This window comes from Meles meles, chromosome 11 (genome assembly GCF_922984935.1).
Source record: "Meles meles chromosome 11, mMelMel3.1 paternal haplotype, whole genome shotgun sequence".
NCBI lineage: Eukaryota > Metazoa > Chordata > Mammalia > Carnivora > Mustelidae > Meles > Meles meles.
Window position 1 is genome coordinate 13,782,828 of NC_060076.1, and position 21,621 is coordinate 13,804,448.

The 21,621-nt window shown below is 57.4% G+C and overlaps 1 protein-coding gene across 2 annotated transcripts; it reads left to right on the forward strand.

The window, feature by feature from the left end:
• The first annotated feature begins 569 nt into the window (after positions 1-569).
• PHF19 (PHD finger protein 19) lies at positions 570-20,935 on the forward strand. 2 transcript variants are annotated; one of them, XM_046023614.1, is made up of 15 exons: positions 570-924; positions 3,566-3,766; positions 4,240-4,321; positions 6,617-6,712; positions 7,214-7,314; positions 7,847-7,995; positions 9,612-9,707; positions 10,446-10,514; positions 10,714-10,834; positions 13,023-13,090; positions 14,410-14,574; positions 15,112-15,199; positions 15,954-16,039; positions 17,140-17,235; positions 18,338-20,935. In XM_046023614.1, the coding sequence occupies exons 2-15, from the start codon at positions 3,581-3,583 to the stop codon at positions 18,678-18,680; spliced, it is 1,746 nt and encodes a 581-aa protein (XP_045879570.1). In that variant the 5' UTR covers positions 570-924; positions 3,566-3,580; the 3' UTR covers positions 18,681-20,935. The 2 variants fall into 2 exon arrangements, with proteins under 2 accessions (XP_045879570.1, XP_045879571.1); XM_046023615.1 differs by lacking the exons at positions 17,140-17,235; positions 18,338-20,935 and adding an exon at positions 16,650-17,075 and having other exon boundaries at positions 795-924.
• Positions 20,936-21,621: the final 686 nt, after the last annotated feature.

A 21,621-nucleotide genomic window follows, 5' to 3' on the forward strand; every position in this document is an offset into this window, starting at 1 on the left:
GTCTGTGTTACTGTGTTTTGGGTCGATGCCTGCTGCTTGTCTACATTACGCGTATGCTCTGTTGTGTGTCTATGCCGTGCACACTGTGTCTCTCCTTGTGTGTCTCTATGCCTGCATCCTGGAAGTGTCTCTATTGTATGCTGTGTGTAGCGCGCGTTGGGACCTTGGGTCCGCGCTGGGTGCGCCGTGGACGTTTCCACGCTCGGCGGGGGCCGTGTCGCGGTGCCGACTGTCCACGCGGCGAGCGCGGGCGACCGTGCGTTCACGTGTGGGAGCCCAGTCTGGCCGCCCCGGGGTCGCGGCTCCGCGCGCACTCAGTGTGTGTGCGTCCGCACCTCCCGGTCCGCACCTCTCCGCAGCGCGTCCCGGCCTGCGGGAGGTCTGCGCCCCGCGCACAGCCTGCAGCGTTTCCTCCGGCGGCGCGCGGCGGTGCTTCCGCGTGTGCCCGCGGCGTGGCCGGGTCTCGGCGGGCTCCGCGTCCCCGTGCTGTCTCGCCGCGTGCCTGCGCCTGGCGCGCAGGGCGGCGGGGATGCGCGCGCGGGGGGCGGGGGGGTGGGGACGCGCGGGGGCGGGCGCGGGCGCGGGCGGGCGGCGCTGCGGGGCCCCGCGGCCGCAGGCTCCAATGGCGAGGCCGCCGCGGCCCCCGCTAATTACATAAGCGGGACGTCAATAATTCGCGGGAAAACGCGAAAAAGATGGCGCCCCGCGCCCGGGGGGCCCCTTCCTGAGCGCCCCGGCCCCTCCCTCCCCCGCCTCCCCCCACCTCCCCGCGGCGCCCCCGCCCCGCCCCGCCCCCGCCGAGACCCCGACCCCGGCCCCACGGGCGGACACTCGGCCGGGCAGCCGCGGGCCGCGCGCAGCCGCCTCCGCCGATGCGCCTGGTGGCCAGACTCCAAGTGGGACCGGCCGACACGCAGGCTCGCGGTAAGTTCAGCGGGGACTCCCCGCCAGACGCTTTGCTCCCGGCACACGTCCCTCTTTGCAAAGTCTCCCCGGACTTGGGCGAACCGAGCGCCTCGGGAGGCGGCGGTGGGGGGTAGGGGGGCGGGGAGTTTGGGGTCCCGGGGAACTGCATGCCTGGGGCTGGAACGGGGGTAAGCGGCGTCTGCGGGGCCGGGGGAGCTCCGTCCGGGTCCCCGAGCCTTTGGGGGCGGGGGGGCAGGGGTGACAGGTCGCTGCTCCCTGGCCCCAAATCTTGACTTTTCCCGTTCGGGTGCGGGGGGTGGTGGTGGCGGCGGGGGTGGAGACCGACAGGGGCGTTTGGGATTTTGCTCACGTCCGAAGTCAGGCTGCTGCAGGACTGGGACAGGGAGGCTTGGCATCGGAGCAACCGAAGAGAGGAGCGCTTGAACACGAGGGGGGTACCTCTGCAAGTCCCCCCCCCCCCCGAACACCCTTTTTAAAAAAGCCAACGGCCGCCCTGGGAGAGGCCCCGGCGCATGAATCATCCTCGCTTCCTGCCCCCGCCCGGCCCCGCGCTCCGGGTGCCGCGGATTTGAACTGGACGCCGACGGGAACCCGCAAACAGGCATTTCTTTGCAGATGGGTTTGAATCAACCAATCACAGCCCGCGGGGGCCCGCTCCGGGAGGATGGAGGCGCTGGGAGGGGGCAGCCACCCGGGGGCCCCCGCCCGGCCAGTGGGGGCGCGGCGACCGGGCCGGCTCCCAACGGTGCAGCGGGGGAGGAAGTGTCAGTTTGTGAACCTGCCGGGTCCCGGGCTGAGGCCCGGCGGGCGGGGACTTCGCAGCGCCTGAGAGCCAGGTGGCAGGGAGAAGGCTGGGATTCGGTGCAATTACCTCGCCCAATGCCTGCACTGCTCTGCCGTCCAGAAAAGGGCAGAATGGGGGTGTGGGGTGGAGGGGAACGTGGCCACAGTGTCGTCTGGGGAGCCTAGACCTCAGCAGTGCCCTGCCTGCCCCAGGGCCCCTGACAGGCACACACATGTATTTAATTTCATGTACCCACTGACACACGGCCGCAGACATCGTGAAACACAATCTCACAGAAGTCCACACGCACTGACACAGCAAAACACACAGGACTCTTCTCTCCCTGTCTACAAACACCAGGTGCCCCCCTGCGACAGCGGGGAGGAGGGGACCAGGGTGGGAGGTGCAGGGAACAGAGCAAGGCTGTGTTCCTCTGGGCTCAGTGGAGAGTGTGTGGAGGGGCATAGAGCCAGGGGAACCCAGAGAGGGGAGGAGGGGGCCAAAGCCTGTGAAGACACTGGGGAGCCACAGAAGGTTTCTGGAGGGGAGAAGTAAGAATTGGTGGCCGTGTGGAAGAGTCTGGTGGGAAGACAGGAAAGCAGGGAGTGACGTGCAGTGCGTGCTGGTGGTCTCATTCCCCATCCCACACCCTGCATAAGTGAGCACAAAGCTTGGGAAATAGTTATGGGATGAGTGAATGGCCCAAGCAAAAGAGAGGCCTAACTCAGACGAGGACAGGGACATGGAAAAGAGGGGCCAGATGCCAGAAATCCACTGGGCTTGAAGTTGGCCAACTGTGGCAACTCACTGGTTGGAAAAGTCTAAAGGCGCTCAGGGGTTTGGGGGTCCCCATTAGTGGTCCCATTAGCAGGAAGAACAGAGCAGTGGGGCAGAAGTGTGTTCTATAGGGTGGTGAGAGAGACAGGTGCTGGGAGGGTGGCTTGTGTTGCTCTACCTGCTGGCAGCACATTTGCATCTGAGTAGAAACAGAGGGAGTTTAAATGTCCTAGGACTGGTTTCCATTAAATCACCGCATAATTGAGAGCAGAACGGGGGATTATGAAGACACAGGTGGACCATCTATACCCCGTCACAAGTCACCTAGGAGTTTTCCTTCCTAGGTGAGCTTCCTCTGGCCAGATCTCAGGGCAGGGGTTGGGCTGCGGGGGGGCGGGGGCAGGGGTTGGTTAGCAGCAATGTCTTCTCGCTGCTCCCCTGGAAAAGGCCCTCCACTCTGAGAACATGTTTGCTTAAGGGATAAATCTTCAGGCTTCTAAGCCTGGGAGTTCATGGAGACTGCTCTATGGTTGGTTGAGAGATTCTTTATCTTTAGAAGGCAGCATGGTATGGGTGGGAAGAGAGGCAGGGTTTAGAATCAGCCCACTTGGGGCGCCTGAGTGGCTCAGTGGGTTAAAGCCTCTGCCTTCGGCTCAGGTCATGATCTCAGGGTCCTGGGATCGAGCCCCGCATCGAGCCCCTCATCGGGCTCTCTGTGCTCGGCAGGGAGCCTGCTTCCCCCTCTCTCTCTGCCTGCCTCTCTGCCTGCTTGTGATCTCTGTCAAATAAATAAATAAATAAAATCTTAAAAAAAAAAAATCGGCCCACCTGATTATGAGCTTTGGCTTGGCCTCTGCCCCACAGGCCACTTTCCCTTGCCAAACCTCAGTTTCTCTGTCCGTAGAATGGGAATAATAAAGTCTCCCTCACAGGACTGTCAGGAGGATCCCATGAGATGATAGAAGTACTTGGCACGCAGGACCATAGGTTGTGGAAGTGGTAGTCTCCTTCCCTCCCCGGATGGACGGCTGAAGCAGGAGAGCGAGGAATAGACATCCTCTCCTCTTTCTTTTCCAGTGTCAGGGGAAGCCGATGGAGAATCGCTCTCTGGACCCAGGGCCTCGGGACTCCTATGGTGCCACTACCCACCTCCCCAACAAGGGGGCCCTTGCAAAAGCCAAGAACAACGTCAAAGACCTGATGTCCAAGCTGACAGAGGGCCAGTATGTGCTGTGCCGCTGGACCGATGGGCTGTATTACCTCGGGAAGATCAAGAGGGTAAACCTCTCCTCCCTGGTCCCAGATTCCAGGTGTAGTCTCTGGCCTAGGCCCCCCTTCATGCCCTTCCTGCTCAAAAGATGACCCTGGAAGGACCCAGAACCTGCTTTTGCAGGTGCCATCTTTAGGGCCAATGTCACCCAACCAGGTCTTTAGAGGAGAGCTCTGTGTGCGTATAGAGCAAAACATCATCAGGTTGGAAGGGATCTCAGATGACCACCTGGCCTTGCTGCCATCTGCATTCCCACCAGGATGTGGTCCCCCAGACCTTGACTGTGGCCCCGGGAGCTGGCGCGAGTTACCTCTGGAACTGCTGTCCTCCCTCCCCTTCCAGCCTAGCTCTGCTTTCTGGGGCACAGGGAGCAGGTATAATCCCCCTATCCTGTGGGGACAAAAAAGGGAGTGGAAGACCGTGTCCCAGTGGCTTTTCCCTAGCCACTTTCTCACATTGCCCCTCCCTGTTCATGCCCCAGGTCAGCAGTTCTAAGCAGAGCTGCCTTGTGACTTTTGAAGATAATTCCAAATACTGGGTCCTGTGGAAGGACATACAGCATGGTGAGTACTCCTAAGAGCTCAGGCACCCTGGCCTCTTCCCTGGCCCTCTCTCCTCCTCCGCTGGATTTTTTTTTTTCCTTCTCTCCTTCTCTCTTGTACTGCTTGTGTCTGGCCTTGTCCATGGACCTCCATCCCCCAAGAAGCCCACCCAAGCAGAGAGGATGGCTAGTTGTGTGTTTACATGGAAAGGCACTTCTGACATCCATCACGCCCTTGATCACTCCCACGTCACGAGGGAGGCAGGCAGGTGGAGAACGAGGCTTGGGGAGGTGCTGAGAGAGCTGGGATGGCACGTCATCCCCAACTGCACAAAGCTGAGGGTCAGGCTGGGGCTAGGAACTTGGGGGAGGGGCCCAGGCAATCAAAACTGGCGCCTCTAGATGTGAGCACGGTGTGTCCTGTCCACATGTGAAGGAAACTAGTAGAGGCAGCCCTAGTCTTGGGGGGAAGCCAAGAAAGCAGAGATGGAGCAGGCATTGTGGAGACAGACATGCTTGGACAGAGCTGGACCGCCTTCGAAAGGGAGCTGGGTTGAGTGCCATCCCTGCATGCAGAGAGCTGACATTTTCCCACTCTGGCCACCATTCTCCCTTCCCACAGCCATGACAGACGCCACTCAGCAGTCCCAACACTCCTACACTTCCAACACGGAGCTCCAGGTGTAGGCTCAGGAGACCTCAGACCGAGTTTCAGCTCTGCCGCTCGCTAGCTGCACGTCCTTGGGCGAGTGACGCCACTTCTCTGAGCCTCCGTTTCTTCCCCCGAAGAAAGGAGGTGAAGACATTAGTGGCCTCACAGGCTGGTGACATGAGACCCCAAGTGTAGCGCTTAGCTTAGCACTGCTGAGTTCCAGGGTGGCACTTCTGGAAGAATTTGTTACTGTAAGATAGGACTTCAAGGAGCCTGCCAAGTAGAGACTACAGAACCCAGCCGGGTCATAGAGGTTCCAAACCATCCCTGTCTCCAAGGTGTCGTGGCTGATGCTGACGTGGAGACTCTTCTCCAAGCCCCCCGTCACTCTCAGTTTCTTCTACAAAGGCCTAAAGCCATGGGGAGCTTTTCTCTTGAGCCACCCTCCCAGTGAAGGCGTAGGGAGCCAGCAGGGGAAGAAAGACACTGGTGCTGGGGACCCTGGACAGGCTAATAGTGCTCACCTGGGGAACAGCTTGTCTCCCCGGCCAGATAACTGTGCCCCACAGGCAGGACAGTGTCCCTCTAGCATCACCTAAGATGAGAGCACAAGGCTGAGTAAGCCAGAGTTATTGATTACCTAATCAAGCTTACTACTTTACTGGCTTACATCAGCAGCTCACTTCCCTGAGCCGGTGCGGGTTCACTGCGACCCGCAGTGGCACGTTCAGGAATAAGAGTCAAGAAACCATGTATTCAACAAACGTGTCTTGTACACATTATGTGCAACACAAAGTAGAAGGTCCTGGGGACTTAGTGATGAGCAGATACCATTTCTTCCCTTCTAAAACTTTGAGTCTGCCAGGGGGACAAGACAGAAACATGTATCAGAATGTATTAATATATATCAAACCTTTCACACATAAACACACATTATTCTTCAACAGTAACCAAAAGTAAGGGAAAAAAGAGAGAGATTAGAAAGAACTTGTCCATAAAAGCAGTTGAACATACTTAAAATTGTTATGACATTTTTATTCAAGAAAGAGTTGGAAATACGAACACTAATTGAACTTGTTGGTTAATATTAAATTGTTTTTAATTTTTAGGTGCAATAAAGGCACTGTAGTTATGTTGCATTTTTTTTTTTAAAGAGTATCCTGATCTTCCAGAATTACATACAGAAATATTTTCAGAAAATGGTTAGGTATCTGGGAATTGATTCAAAATAATACAAGAGGAAAAAGTAGACAGGAATATAGTCAAAACAAGATTGGCTATGAGTTTTTTATTGTTAAGAGCATCGAGTTTCATTATAATCTATTGTTAACATAAAAAACTAAATTAGGCAGAAGAGGAAGCATGATATGGTCAGAAAGAACAAAGGATTTGATGTCAAACAGTCATGGGTTCGAATTCCTCCTCTCCTATTTAACTTCTGGAACTTAACCACTAACCACTCTGAGCCTCAATTTCCGTCTTTAGAATGGGCTAATGATACCAGGCTGCTCCGAGTGGTTGGGGCGATTCAGTGAGTGGGCCCACGGGCCCAGTGCCAGGTCCCACACTGAGTAGAGGCTTAGTACCTAGATGGTAAATTTTTTAACTCTCCTAATTCCCTTGAGCCAGACCTGACCCAGGAGGGCCTCTCTCTCTCCCTTTCAGCTGGCGTTCCGGGGGAGGAGCCCAAGTGCAACATCTGTCTGGGGAAGACATCAGGGCCACTCAATGAGATCCTCATCTGTGGGAAGTGTGGCCTGGGTGAGTGTGGTGAGCAGGGCACAGAGGAGGCCCTGGCCTGAGGTTCCCCACCCCCTGCTGGCCAAATGGGCATGCCTCACTTTTGGGATCTCAGCGGGCTTCCTGTTTCTGTTGGAGCTCCGGAGTGACAGGGAGCTGGTCCTGGGAATGAGGGCCTGGGGAGGTGACCCTTGGGAAGAGCTGGGGCTTCTGGAAAGTAAGACAAGGTGTGCAGGTTGGAGCTCCCCCTAACCCAAGTAGAGAGAATGGGTGGAGAGATGGGACACAGAGGCTGAAGCCAGACTGTGGTGTCTCCCCCACCGGGGCCCAGGCTGTCTTTGAGTTGCCTGCTTGGACGGGCTTGCCTGCCTTGGTGAAGATCGCCGGCCGATCCCCTGGCAGCGGGCAGGCACCCAGCTGCTCGGACTTGCTGCGCCCTCCCCAGCCCCGTGGCCTTTGGGTCGACTGGCCTGGGGGCTGCTGCTTCCCTGCAGGCACTCACCGCCCCCCCCACTGCTGCAGGGTACCACCAGCAGTGCCACATCCCTCGAGCGGGCAGTGCGGATCGACCCCTGCTCACACCTTGGTTCTGCCGACGCTGCATCTTCGCACTGGCTGTGCGGGTGAGCACTCCTTCCTCGCACTCCCTGCCTTTCCCCACTTCATCCAGAAGCCTACACGCCCTGGGCTCTAGGTCATGGAGCCTGGGATTTGGAGGCAGACAGCGCTGCCGCTGCTGACCAGCAAGTCATGAGCCCTTGGCCAGGTTCTTTAACCCCCCTGAGCCTCAACAGATGGTAAAATGGATCTGGGTTTGGTGCCAGGGGTAGGAAACCCCCAATAAATGGTGTTTCTATCAAAAGACAACACCAATGTTGTCCACCCCCCCCATACATATGTTATTATCGTTACCTATATTGTTACCTAAAATGCTGTTACTAGGAGAGCCTCGGGATGGAGAGAGGATAAACAGATTTGGGATTGATGAGGAAAAACTTCTTGCGTTTCTCACTACGCTGGAATACCTGCGGGTCCGCGGGTCAGCATGTCCCTTGCTAGCCGCAGCGTGCAGACTCGTGTGGCCGCCCCGCGCCGCCAGCCACCAGCCCCCTGCTGGGACCCCCAAGGCTGACTCAGACCCTAATCTCCCTGCAGAAAGGCGGCGCGCTGAAGAAGGGCGCCATCGCCAGGACGCTGCAAGCCGTGAAGATGGTGCTGTCCTACCAGCTCGAGGAGCTCGAATGGGACTCGCCCCACCGTACCAACCAGCAGCAGTGTTACTGTTACTGCGGCGGGCCGGGAGAGTAAGGCTGCGGGGGCGGGGTCTTCCCCCCCCCAGGGGCGGGGTGAGGGGTGGGGACCTGTGGCAGGGGCGGGGCCCCAGAGGGGCGGGGTCGTGCGGTGGGGGCGGAGCTAAGGCCTCCGGGTGGGGCCCGGAGGCGGGGCTCTAGGTGGCCAGGCTCGCACTCAGACGGCGCCTCCCGGAAAGGGTAAGGGGTTTTGAGAGTGTCCACATCTTCCCAGCCCCTTGGAGCTGTGCGCAGCCCCTGGGCCCAATTCTCATCGTAGTGTTCCCGTTACATGGGATTGTGAGCAGAGTAGCGATTAGATAATTCACATAAAGTCTCACCCGGTGCCTCGCACTTGGTCAGCACTTAATACACGTGAGCTGTTACTGCTGGGGCACGGAATTGGGGATAAACCTTTCCATTGTCAGAGTCAATGAGACAGGCTGCTGGTGAGATATTGAGGTATTTTCCTTTGGAAGTGTGCAAGCAGGAGGTGGGGGTCATGTGTCAGGCCTGCTGTGGAGGGGATTCTTGTCCCTACTATAGGGCAGGGGTCTTTGATTCTTTCTGACCGGGCAGGGTCCACGTAGCCATGGGTGACTGAGCCCACTCCTCTGGACTCACTGCACCAGACACTGTGGCAGGAACCACAGAAGGGAGAGATGGGGTCTGTGCCCTCAGGACACAGCCCACAGGATGCATCCAAGTCCTGATTCTTAGCCTCAAGCTCTGTTGACAAGTAGTAGGGGTCCTAGAGGCTGAGTTTATCCAACCTTGCTGGGTAATTTGGGCAAGTCACTTGAAGTGCGTCATCTCCCAACTGGGGTTAACAAACTTGGTGTCAACTTCCCTGGGTGTGGGAAGGTCTTTGGGATAAAAGGGAGAAATGCTCAAAGAGACCTTTACAGAATTGAGACAGTGGCTCTCAGTGCTTACCCCGCAGAGCCACTCAGGGAGATTGTTAAAAATGCATCTCCCAGGGGTTCCCTGAAACACTGAGCAGGTCTCGAGGGGACCAAGGGATCTTCATAGTTTAACCCAGACCCCAGGTGCACGCAGTCCAGGGACCTCACCTGGCAAGCTGCAAACAAAGCATCATTTGTCATTAAGGGAGTGCCACTCTGCTCTTCCTTCACGCTCAGTGAGTCGTCTTTGGATGGCCATGATAGGGTAGACGGAGGACTGAGTAAGAAAAGCCAGACACGGTGCTGCCCTTGGAGCTTACAGGAGCTATCAGGCTCCCTTCCATTTCGTGGTGTTTGAGAAGTGGTCTGTGCGGTGCAGTCCAGAGATGGGGCCCTGGTGCGGCATGAGGAGCGCAGGTTTTGAAGGGAGGGAGCCAGGATTTGAGTCGCCGTACCCCACTCTCGTCCCGAGTGACCTGAGCAAGCCGTTTAAGTTCAGAGTCCCGCGTAAAATTAGGGCAGAGGCCCGTCTTTTACCAGACGGCACGATGAACCGATGGAGCGTATGCCCGGACCGCCCCCCGGCGCAGGCTCCATGCTCGGTAACTGTGAGTTCTCTTCCTTTTGCCCGGGGCGGAGCGCGCGCTGGTGCAGGGCGGGGCGGCTGAGGCTGCTGGCTGGCTGGGAGCGCGGGCCTGGCTGACCCCGGCCCCTCTGGCTCTCCAGATGGTACCTGCGCATGCTGCAGTGCCACCGGTGCCGGCAGTGGTTCCACGAGGCCTGCACCCAGTGCCTCAACGAGCCCATGATGTTCGGAGACCGGTAGGTGCTCGGCTGGCCCGGCTCAGCCTGGGGCGGGGTCATGGGGGGAGTGGGCGGGAGAGCAGCAGGGGGCAGCGCCTCTTCCAGCTTGCCTGCCCCGCCCTGCGCCCACGGGGTTCTCGGAGGGTGGGCCTCTGTCTAGGAGAGGCAGCTTGGGGTGAAGGAGGCCTTCTCAGCAGAGGAACGTGCGGGGCCGCAGCCCCAGAGGCCACCGACTTGTGGGGGAACCTTAGACAAAGTCCCACCTTCCCTAAGCCCCAGTCTCCTGCGGTGTCTGGGGAAGAAGGAGAGAGGCAGCCCCGTCCCACTCCTACCTTGGCTACTGGAGGCGCGACTGGGAGGTGGATGACTGATCTGGCTTCTGATAAATGGGGCTAAGCTAACAGAATGCTTCTGTGTGTTGCCCCAGATATTGTGTGTCTCGGTTAGTGTGTCGTGTTTGTGATTGTGTGCATGCATGTCTCAGAGGGGAAGAGGGTCCCCGCTGCAGCCCAACCTAGCCCATCTCGCTGCCAACTTAGCCGCACTCCAGGATAACATGGGGGAAGGAGGGGTGGGGAAGTATTTCTTGGTCTTTGTCCTGTCCCATCCTAACCCCCATCCGCTGTAGGGCCACTAGCCTTTGGGACAAGGACGGCGCTGCCAGTGGGAAGGCAGGAGGCGAGTGCAGGGCGAGGGTCTGGGCTACAGTAGGGTGTCAGCCCCTCCCACCACAGGCCCTTCTCCGCCCGCCCCCAGGTTCTACCTGTTCTTCTGCTCCGTGTGTAACCAGGGCCCGGAGTACATCGAGCGGCTGCCCCTTCGATGGTGAGAGGGTGGGGCTTGACCCGGCCCCCCACATCCCCTCCCAGCTGCTCCACTCCCGCTTCCCTCTGGGAACAATTTCATTTCCAGCCACCAGCTCCCAGCCTTGCCCCCGCCCTTCTGCCCAGACACAGGAGGTCCCAGCCCTGGCTGGGCAGGCTACCCCCTCACCCCAGCCCCACCTACTCGCCCCCTTGCCCAGGGTGGATGTGGTTCACCTGGCCCTCTACAACCTGGGGGTGCAGAGCAAGAAGAAGTACTTTGACTTTGAGGAGATTCTGGCCTTTGTCAACCACCACTGGGAGCTCCTGCAGCTCGGCAAGGTACGCAGGACCGTGGGACGGCAGAGTGGCGGGAGGACACTCCCCAGTGGGCTTCCCAAGCTCCCAAGAGGGGAGCGGTTTGCCCAGGACCAGACAGGGATCTGGGGAGCTGAGGGCTCGCTCTTCAGCAGCACCGCCTGTCTGTGAGGGCTGTGGGCTGTGGCAAAGAACCAGTGCCTCTTAGCTGCTATGTCCTTGAGTCCAAGCCTCTGAGCCCGTGCCCTGCAAGGGGCTTCCTGGCCCAGGCTTTGCCAGCGGGTGGGTTGGGGTCTCACTGACTCAGCAGCAGGGAGCTAGGGATGGATCTGGCCGGAGCAGGGCTCTCTACGGAGGTGTTTGACCTGCTCCAGGTACCTGGTTACAATGGAAAGTGAAATGGGCCTGCCCCCTGCTGGTCTCACTCTGCATAGCAGAAGTCGTCCCATGGGGCCTGGGACCCAGGGAGCAAAGCAACAAACCAGAGGCTTTCAGGAAATCAGAGGTGGAGACTTACTTGCTGGTGGCCAGCGCCACTTTGGAGCTGAGCCAGGACTGGAACCAAGCTCTCCCATGGTGGGCCATGCCCCCTTTTCCCTAACAACCACCTTAGAGTCCTTCCCACCAATCCAGAGTGAGGTATCTTCTCTACTGAGTGCCCCAAATCTCTCTTTGCTAAGACAGGAATTTACAAAAAAAAAAAAAAAAAAAAAAAAAAAAATGACCTTTATGCTTTGCAGAAGCTTTTCATGTAATGACATCTTCATTTATAAAGTATCTGATAATTTATAAGACATAGATATTGTTGGGGCATCTGGGTGGCACAGTCAGTTGAGCAGCTAATCCTTGGTTTTGTCTCAGGTCGTGATCTCGGGGTCATGGGAACAAGCCCCACATCAGGCTCTGTGCTTGGCAGGGAGTCTGTTTCACATTCTCCCCTGCCCTTCCTCCACCCGGTGTGTGTGTGTGTGTGTGTGCACACCTTCTCTCTCTTTAAGACAGATAAATAAATCTTTTTAAAAAGATACATATTGTATCTTAAAATAGCCTTAAAAATAGGTAGAGCTAATATTTTTAACAACTTTTTAAATAACTTTTTTCTGATTTATAAAATATTCCTGGTAGAAAAATTGTTAAGTGCTAAAAAGTATAAGGAAATAGACTTTAAAGATTTGAGTTATTTATTTGACAGACAGAGATCACAAGTAGGCAGAGAGGCAGGAAGAGAGAGAGAGGGAAACAGGCTCCCTGCGGAGCAGAGAGCCCGATGCGGGGTTCGATCCTAGGATCCTGAGATCATGACCTGAGCTAAAGGCAGAGGCTTTAACCCACTGAGCCACCCAAGGGACTTGAGTTTGGGCCCCATGTTGGGCTCCGTGGTGGGTGTGGAGCCCACTTAAAAAAAAAAAGCCACCCATATGCCCCCATCACACCGCACAAAAGCAACTGCTACTGACGTCTCCCATCCTTTCATCTATGTCTGCTTTTCCTTGGCTTACATGATATAGTAGATAAAATTTTAAATCACTTTTTCAGTTTACATTACATCATAAATACTTTTCCATATTCTAAAAGAGTTTTCGTCAACATTTTTAATGGCTCCTTTGGTTTCCGCTATGGTTTACTCACTGTGTTCCTTCTGGTTGGGCAAGTAACCTCTTCCTCACTTCGCATACTTGCCGGTCATAGGACTGATGCAGCAGGGAAGGTTTTTGTACTTAAAGCTTCATTTGTATTTCACGTTCCATTTCTATGATAGAGCCCATGGTGTGCCATGACGGGGTCAAGGGCATGGACATTCTTAAACCTTTTTTTTTTTTTTTTAAGATTTTACTTATTTATTAGAGCATGCATGTGCAAGAGAGAAAGAGCAAATGTGGGGGAGGGTAGAGAGCAAAGGAGAAGCGGACTCTCCCACCGAGCAGGGAGCCTGACGTTGGGTTGGATCCTAGGACCCTGGGATCATGTCCTGAGCTGAAAGCAGATGTTTAACTGACTGAGCACCCACCCCACCCCCGGGTGACCTCTAAAACCTCTTGATCCATCGAGGACAAGAGTTGACTCTCCGCATTTCCAGATGGAGAAATGAACTCAGAGAGGTGAAAAGATTTAGGATCCTAGAAGAAGTCAGGATCCTCACTCAGAGACCAGGGGAGGGAGGGGACAAGGGTCCTATACTGAGTCTGATTCTCCTGCTGGCTGCTCTCCTCAGCTCACCAGCACCCCTGTGACCGACCGAGGACCACATCTCCTCAATGCGCTGAACAGTTACAAAAGCCGGTGCGTGCAGGGAAGGGAGGGAGTGCGTGGGGCCCCCAACAAGTGGGATTGGGTGTAAAGCAGCTCCCTGCCTCATGGCCTTTGCTCAAACTGCTCCAGCCTGGGTCTCCCTCCGCTTCTCTTTGACTAGATGAGTCCTACCCATTCTTTAAGATTCAGGGAGCACCCCACCTCCTTTGTGATGCCTCCCCGACCCCTCCAGCATCATGATGTGTTTGGGTCCTGGGCTTGGCTCCGTGGAGGGTGCACCCCTGATCTTTGAGGGCCCCTCCTGCTCCAGCCATCTGTGGTTCTGAGCCAGGCACGGAAGGATCAGTTCATCATCTCCCCTCTGGGCTGCAGCCTCCTACCTCATCCTCGGCCGTGTCTTCCCCTCCAGACTGCTGAGACCTTCTCAAAGCACACAGCTGACACATTCCTTGTTGCCTCTGCAAGGAGTGCCCAGGATCCTGAGCGCGGCATTTAAGGCCTCTCCTGAGCAGATCCTGCCCATGCCTTCTGCCGCTGATCTTTTGCCGTATTTATTCTGAGTGTTGGCCATTCTAAACCCACCACCCTCTCACTCAGAGCCTTGGCTCCGACCCTTCTGCTGACTAGAGGGCTCTTCCATCCCTTTCGCTCATTTGTTCCCTGGATGGCTGTTTGTTGCAGTGTTACTCTGGGCCAGCCCTGTGTAGGTGCCGAGGACCCAGTGAGGAATAGCACATGGTCCCTGCTTCTGTGAGACCCTCCAGGCATCTCTAGATGCAATCATCCACTCTATCTTCCACCTTCTCGTGGTTTGGGGCCCAGACACAGTCCTAGTGTTAAAGAGTGGGGTCTCCTCCCCTCCCTATGGACAGTCTCCTGAGGGTAGGACTGTCTGAGTCACCTCTGCAGCTCATGGCAGCTCAGCCAGTGTTGGAAGGAGGGAAGCGTCTGGAGGTGTTTTCAGTCTCCTTGGGGAGAACAGAAAACAGAATGGCATAGAATCGAGTGTCTCGGCCATAGCAGTTCTGCTGGGGGCTGGAGGAGGCCCTCCTGTAGGAGGTGAGCTCAGGGCCGGTGGAGGCACAGGAGAAGAAAAGGGAGAAGAGCAGCAGGAACCATACACATGCAAGAGGCAGGACAGGGAGGAACCCTCAGCCACATTCCCAGCCACCATCCAGGACCCCTGGTCCCACAGGCCTTGAGGCATCAGCGTCTCCACGGACAACCCTGGACTATAGCTCTAGGCCTGGGGAGGCAGAGCCAGTTATTTTAATGCTTGAACCTCCTGACCAGGAAGACGATGGACCGACAGACTCCAGAGCTTTCTCCTTCCCCGGCCCACCCCCCAGGTTCCTCTGCGGGAAGGAGATCAAGAAGAAGAAGTGCATCTTCCGTCTGCGCATCCGTGTCCCCCCCAACCCCCCAGGGAAGCTGCTGCCGGACAAGGGACCGGTGCCCACTGAGAGCAGCGGCGGCGCCTCTGAGCTGCGTAAGAGAGGAAAGAGCAAGCCTGGGTCAGTGCCCTGGGGACTGAGCTTGGGGTCTCTGCTCCTCCCAGCTCCAGCCCCAGCCAATGGGCTGTGCGGTGGGCCCAGAGAGGACGGTGGCCTCCAAGCGAGCAGGGAAGACCTCCACCTGGAGAGGCCCTGCTGGAGGCACCAGAAAGGGCCAGTTAGCAACCGAGCTGGGCCTCGGTCCCACACCCTGGGCTCCCTCCACCATGGCCCCCGTTGCCTTGCTTGGAGGGCACGCCAGGTCATGGGGCCCAGTCTTGCTGGGTTAGGGCTTAGGCAGAGAGGGAAGGGGAAGAGAGAGTGTATAAAGGGTCCCTGGTTCTCCTGGCCGAGCTGAGCCCCTTGTCCTGGGCATCGGGGACAGAGCAGCCTCCTCTCTTTTCTCCCCACCGTACCTGCCCCCCACATCCTCCCACACCCACTGTCCGGAAAGAGGGCCTTTCCTCACCTGCACTGCTGTGTCCCCAGTCCTGTCCCTCCTTCCTCTGGGCCTTCAGGCTCTGACCCGGCCCCCCTCTCCCCTTTCTGTCTCCACAGTTTGTTGCCTCACGAATTCCAGCAGCAGAAAAGGCGAGTTTATAGAAGAAAAAGATCAAAGTTTTTGCTGGAAGATGCTATTCCCAGTGTTAGTTTCTTGTTTTCTTGCTCTCCACATTCACACACAGGGTCAGCCCATATCAGGGATTCCTGTGCAGGGAACTGAGCCCCCGGGCCCGGGAGCACACTGAGCCACATCCCTTAAAGGAGAAGCCAGATCCCTGCAAAGGCCAGGCGCTGCAAGACCACTCCCTTATCTTCCCAAGTTCTCCCCAGAAGCCAAGGGGGGCGGGGCAGGGGAGGTAATGTCCTTGCCCCCACAGTCCCGTGGGGTCAGTGTGGACCAAGAAGGGCCAGTAACTCTCCCGATGTCACACGTCAGCCAATGGCCAAGGCCAGCCTGGGACAGGTGCCCAGAGCACTCCTTCCTTAGTGGCTGGGCGTCGGCACCGCAGCCCTCCGCGTGAGCAGGGACACTAGCGGTCCTCACATGGCCCCCCACCTGACGGCGTGCAAGGCACTCGTAGGCAGCCTCTCACTCTGCTGTGCGTCCCAACCCCTCGAGCCGGGAAGCATGGCAGCTTTCTGTCCACCTTGAGCAGTTCAGGCGACTGAGGCCCAGAGATGGGAAGGTCGTGCAGTCAGCTAGAGACAGAGTCGGGGCCAGAACCGGGATGATCCAGCTCCCTGGTCAGCCTGGGACGAAAGAGTGGGTGGCCAGGCTTACCCTGGGGAGGCCCAGTCCTCAGAGAGCCTGTGTGACCCTTGGCGGAGAGAGGGTGCTGTGGGAGGCGGCTCTGATGCTCACTGACACTCGTCTCCCGTCCGTCCTGTGTCCACAGAGCGACTTTACCTCAGCCTGGAGCACCAACCACCACCTGGCCAGCATATTCGACTTCTCGCTGGATGAAATTCAGAGCTTAAAAAGGTAACCACGTGGGGCACCTGGGTGGCTCAGTTGGTTAAGCAGCTGCCTTCAGCTCAGGTCGTGATTCCAGGGTCCTGGGGCCAAGCCCCGCATCGGGCTCCCTGCTTAGCAGAGAGCCTGCTTCTCTCTCTCCCTCTGCCTGCCGCTCTGCTTATTTGCGCTCTCTACCTCTCTGTCAAATAAATAAATGAAATCTTTTTTAAAAAAAGGTAGCCGCGAGGGACCCAGCGGAGGGCTACTTTAAAGCATGGGGGTAGAAGCAAGCAGTGAGACCCTCCTCCCTCAGCAATGAAAGAAGGCTCTGGAAGGCGCAAAGCAGAGAGCCTTTCAAGGAATGGAAGCTCCCTCAAGGGTCATTCCAGTTAAAAGGGTCCAAATGGTGTTAGGCTGCCTGCCTGGGCTACCTGCCACCCTTCCCACATTCTCACGGTCTCGGCACACCCTCCTTCTGCGGGAAGGCTCCAGGACTCCCAGGGACGGCTCCCCAGAGCAGGGTCAAAGGCCAGGTCACCTGGCTTGGGCCCTCCCGTCCTCTCCAGCCCCTCTCCTGCTCCTCCCGGCCCTCATATACCAGAATTGCTTAGGTTATCCCACATTCCCGTTCCTCCAGGGAGCCCTCCCGGACACTACCCAGATGTGCGGACGCTCCTGTGTATTCCCACAGCCCCTCGTGCTTGGTGCGCCTCAGGGGAGGGACTGACTGCACAGTCCCCCGTTTCAGTTCCGAAAGGATGAAAAGTCATGTAGTGCTTCCTGTTGGAGGAGGAGGGCTTCGGCCAGACCGACCTGGGTTCCAGCCCCCTCCTAGAGGTTACTAACTGTGCACCTTCAGCACAGTCCTCCAGCCTCTCTGAACCTCCTCACCTGGGTCTGCCTGGCTGGTAGATGGGAACAGAGGCTGGAAATGGAGGCCCTTTGGGTCTATGGAGTAGCCAGGTGTCGGGGCCAGGCTCACCAGGGCTTCCGTCACCGCCGGGGATGGTGCCGAGGGAAGGCTTTCTCTAGTGTCCCGTGACTCCTTGGACTTGGAGGGCTGGCAGGGTAGAAGATGGACAGGCAGACGCACGGCGGGGGACAGCTCACCCTCTCCTCCCTCTCAGTGCCAGCTCAGGCCAGACCTTCTTCTCAGATGTGGACTCCACTGATGCCGCCAGCACCTCCGGCTCGGCCTCCACCAGCCTCTCCTATGACTCCAGGTGAGGTTCCTGCGGGACGGACTCGGCCTCCGTCCTTCTTCCCAGTCGCTCCGGCCCCACCCCCCCGCCCCCATACCTCCTCTAGCGTGAGGACCTGGCCCTCTCTACTCGTGAGTCTGGGTCTGGAACCATCTGGTTTTGAGTCCTGGTGTTCAGACGGGGCTGCATATGGCCACTCCGGATGCTCTGCCTCAGCTGCAGGGGATGTGACACTTGTCACTGGGAAGTTTCCATGCTAGGGTCCTTGGCCTCTGTGGGCCATGGCTTTGCAGGTCTCTGCATGGTGTCCTGCTTCTTGGCTGTCTACCTCTGGGGTCTGTCTTCTCTGTCACTAAGAAAAAGAGCCATGGATTTAGAAGCCTGATGGCAGGGGACGTGGCACCGTGCAGGGTGGGGGGTCTGGGAGAGGGGACAGAAACACCTGGGGACCTGGCCAGGGCTACAGTGTGTTTGGCTGTAGCCGGTCCTCAGCGGCGCGGGAGGCTCCTGCACCTGCGTTCCAGGACACTGGCGTCCTGGCGTCTGTGCGCCCGCGGGCATCTCGGGGTGCCACCTCTGTATTTGTATTTGGTTCCTCCTGTTTCTTTGGTTCTCCGAGCTCTTCGGGGCTCGCTTTCTGTTCCGAAGCACCTGTGGACACGCACCTCTTCTTTTGTGTGTGTCCGTCCCTCCACCAGCTCTTTCTGTCCCTGTGTGTGTGTTGCACACACACGCCCGCCTTTCTCCAGTCCAGGCTCTGGGGACAAGGCCCGTTAGTGTGTCGCTCCCATCCGCCTGCACCACTGGACTCCTAGCTGCCAACGAGTCCACGAGCGCCCAGGGAAGGGACCAAGCGGCGCCAGCAGGGCCTCCGCAGGCATGCTTTAGTGGGGGGCGCACGCTCGTCGGAATTCCAGGCTCACTGCTCCCCCGCAGCCGGTTTCTCCTCCTCCCGAGCCTCCTCGGGCCTGTGGGGAGGACCTAGGGACATACTCCATCCCCCGCCATGCCCCGGGGCCTGGCCCAGTGCCCGGTGTCCGGTGTCCGGGGGTGCACGGGAACAGGGCTCGTCAGGATGATCCCATCCCGTTCCCGTCGTCTCCCTCTCCCCATGCTGACCTAGACGGACGGTGGGCAGCCGCAAGAGGAAGCTGGGGGCCAAAGCGTACCTGCCACTGCGGGCAAAGCGGCGGGCAGCCGAGCTGGGGGGGCGCTGCCCCTCAGACAGCAGTGCCGAGGCGGCTTCGGGCCCTGAGCGGCTGGATGAAGGCATCGACAGCCACACCTTCGAGAGCATCAGTGAGGACGACTCGTCCCTGTCCCACCTCAAGTCATCCATCACCAACTACTTCGGCGCGGCCGGGCGGCTAGCCTGTGGGGAGAAGTACCAGGTGCTGGCCAGGAGGGTCACGCCCGAGGGCAAGGTTCAGTACCTGGTGGAGTGGGAAGGGACCACCCCTTACTGACTCGCTCCAGGAGATGCCAGCAGCCAGGAAACCAACGGAGAGACAGTTCTCTCCAGGCTGGGGTGGGGGAGGAAAGCGCGACAGCTCCAAGTGCCTGGCAAGGGGCCCTTCCCGCCCGCCTGCCTGCCAGCCTGAGGCCTGTGCCGCTCTGCGCGCCCATTCTGCTCCCGGGCCTCCTCAGCCTCATGACCCCTTTGCCTGTGTCTCTAAGGTCCCACTGGCTGTTACTCGGTGTCTCCACACGCTCCCTCAAACTGTTTACCTGTAACTCCGAATCTGTGTCCCCCTGGCTCTCTGACCCTTTTTTCTGAGGCCCAAGTCTTTGTCTGTGTCCCTCTCACTCCCACCCCCATTTGGGTGTGTGTGTTTACACACCTACACGCGCACGGCTGTCTCTCTCCTGGATGTCCTTCGCACGGGACCCATGGGCAGCCAGTCGACCCAGGGATCGCATTATAAGAACAGGAAACTTTAAGCATGGCTGAAGGTGGAGAAGAGGACGCGTCTCGGAGCTTTTCCCTCCCGTTTTCCTGCCACTCCCTGCTGCCCTTGGCCGGGGTGGTGAGCGGGGGAGACTGCCTCTGTGAGAGCCTGTGAGGCAGAGACCCTGGGACTCTCGGGATCTGAGGTGTGAAGAGGCTGGATCTCTGCCTCAGAAGGCACCGACCCAGGGCCCAGTGACCAAGGCTAAGAGTAAAGGCTCTGAGTGTCAGCTTCCCAGGTCCCAGAAGTTGTCCTCTCCCTGGCCACAGCCCCTCATAGCTGCCAAGGAGCTGCACCTGGCCTTGCTGGAGTGGAAGTGGCCTTGAAAACCTGTGGGACAGGGAGAGGAAGTGGGAGGAAATGAAGCCATGTCATGCTAACCTTCGGACTGTCTCCTGTGCCTCCCACCCCCGACCCACAACACACAAGCCAAACCATACACACCCACAAAGAAGCTCCCATCACATGTGTGCTTTCACCCTCCAGAAGTACACAACACACACACACACCATATACAGACACACACACCACACTCCCACCCCCTCTGGTGCCAGCCTGGTTCCTGCCCTTGGCTCTCCCTCGGCCCTCTTCAGGGGCCGTGTGCTGCAACTAAATGTGAAAGTCCAGCCTCTGCCCCCTCCTTTCGGCCATGAGCCGGCTGTGACCCCGCAGGGAGGGGCAGAGGACGCCAGCACCCTCTTCCCTAGCCCCTGCTGTGCCCTGAGATTGACAATCACTTTTTGGGACAGGTTGGGACTTTTAAAGGGCTTGTGCTATTCAGTCCCCTCAAAGGAAAGTCTTTGTCAGTGGGAGTAAAAATAGAATTCTTAGAACTGACGTTACAACTCATACCCATCTGGAGGAAAACCAAAAGTGAGAAGGGGAGGGGACCCCTCATTTTTGCTGCTTCCAGAGATTTTAGAAACAGACTCATGTGATTGGAAAGTAGAAAGAAGTGCCTTCACTAGGGCAGGGGGTGGACCAGATGGGGACCGGCCTTGCCAGCCACTGCTGTGGCCTCCAGCTTGGCTGGGTTTTACAGGCTGCCAGCTGCAGGGCGAAGGTAGATGAACAGAGGGGTGGTGTGGGGGTAGCGGGCCTGGGGAGCTGGTTTTTCCATTGCTAGGCTCAGCCCCTCCCCACCTGTGAGCATCAGGGAGTCCCTGAGATGGTCCAGCTGCCCCTTGCCTCAAACCTCAGCTCCTACAGTGCCTTTCACACGGGACCTCACCTGCTGCATGTGGCCCACCCGCTTCCTCCTGCTTCTCTAGCGTGAGCCATGCAGGGAATGGCTGGGGATGGGCCCCACTCTCCCTCTTCTCAAGCCCCACAGCTGCCGCCACTGAAGCCCCCAACTGGGGCCAGATGGAAGGGGACTGAGAAGCCAGCCTCCAGTCTGGCAGGGGTGTGGGATCTGGCATCCAATCTGTGGCTTCCTGCCTGGCTTCAGAGGGTACAGCAACCCCCCAGGCCTGCTTTCTAGGCTTCTGAGAAAGCACAGGATGAGCAAGACCTGCCACAGTGCACCTGCACCTTCTCTACTCACGCTCCGAGAGGCTCTGGGCTTGGAGAGGGGGAAGCGAGGAAGGGGGGTATCTTCCTCCCTTGCAAAGTCAGTATAAGGCCTAGCAAGGCCACCTTGACTCCACATCCCAGCATTTCATTCATACCAGTTAATAGCTGCATTACTGCCAACTGACCTTATAATAACCCTGTGCACCTTTGGAAAGATTTATGGTTTTGAATTGCTGCTTTTAATAACATTTGTTATATTAAAGTTATAATTAATGTGTCTGGTTTATAATTTAAAAGCTCCCTTTGAAAAATTAACTATCCTTCCCCTTGTGAATGAACTATCCACTGTTGGGTACCAGGAGGAATTATCTGGTTTCTGGTCTTGGTTTCCTGGAAACAGAGGAGGAATGACAGGACCCCATCTGGCCACCTGCCACTCCCTCAACTGCCTCCCCTGTTCTCCCCACCGTACTCTCACCCTTACCACCAACAGGACGTGGAACTTTTTATCTGTGACCTGACCCACGAGGGCAAAAAGCATTAGCTGAGGGCCGTGGAGAAGTAAAAGATGGGAAATGGCCTTAGAAATGGACCTTATTAAAATTCATACACAGTCACTGTAAAAATACTTACTGCTCACAGGCACACAGTCCTAGAAATCTGCAGTCACTTCTAGGCCTGTCTCTGCTGATTCTAACTTACAGCACTTTGGGCAGGTTCCTTTGCATTCCTCACCCTTCCAATGCCAGTCGTGACCCCTGTGGAAGTCAGCTCCCAGGTGAAAGGGGAAACCATATAGATGTGAAGGGTTAGGACCTTAAGCTTGTCTAATTTGAGAAAAACTGGTATAAAGGGATAGGGAAAAGTCAGCAACAGGGAGATGCAGGCCACAGTTCAAGTGGACTCTAAGTTCAGGGGTAAAGTGTAGCCTGTTAATCCCCCT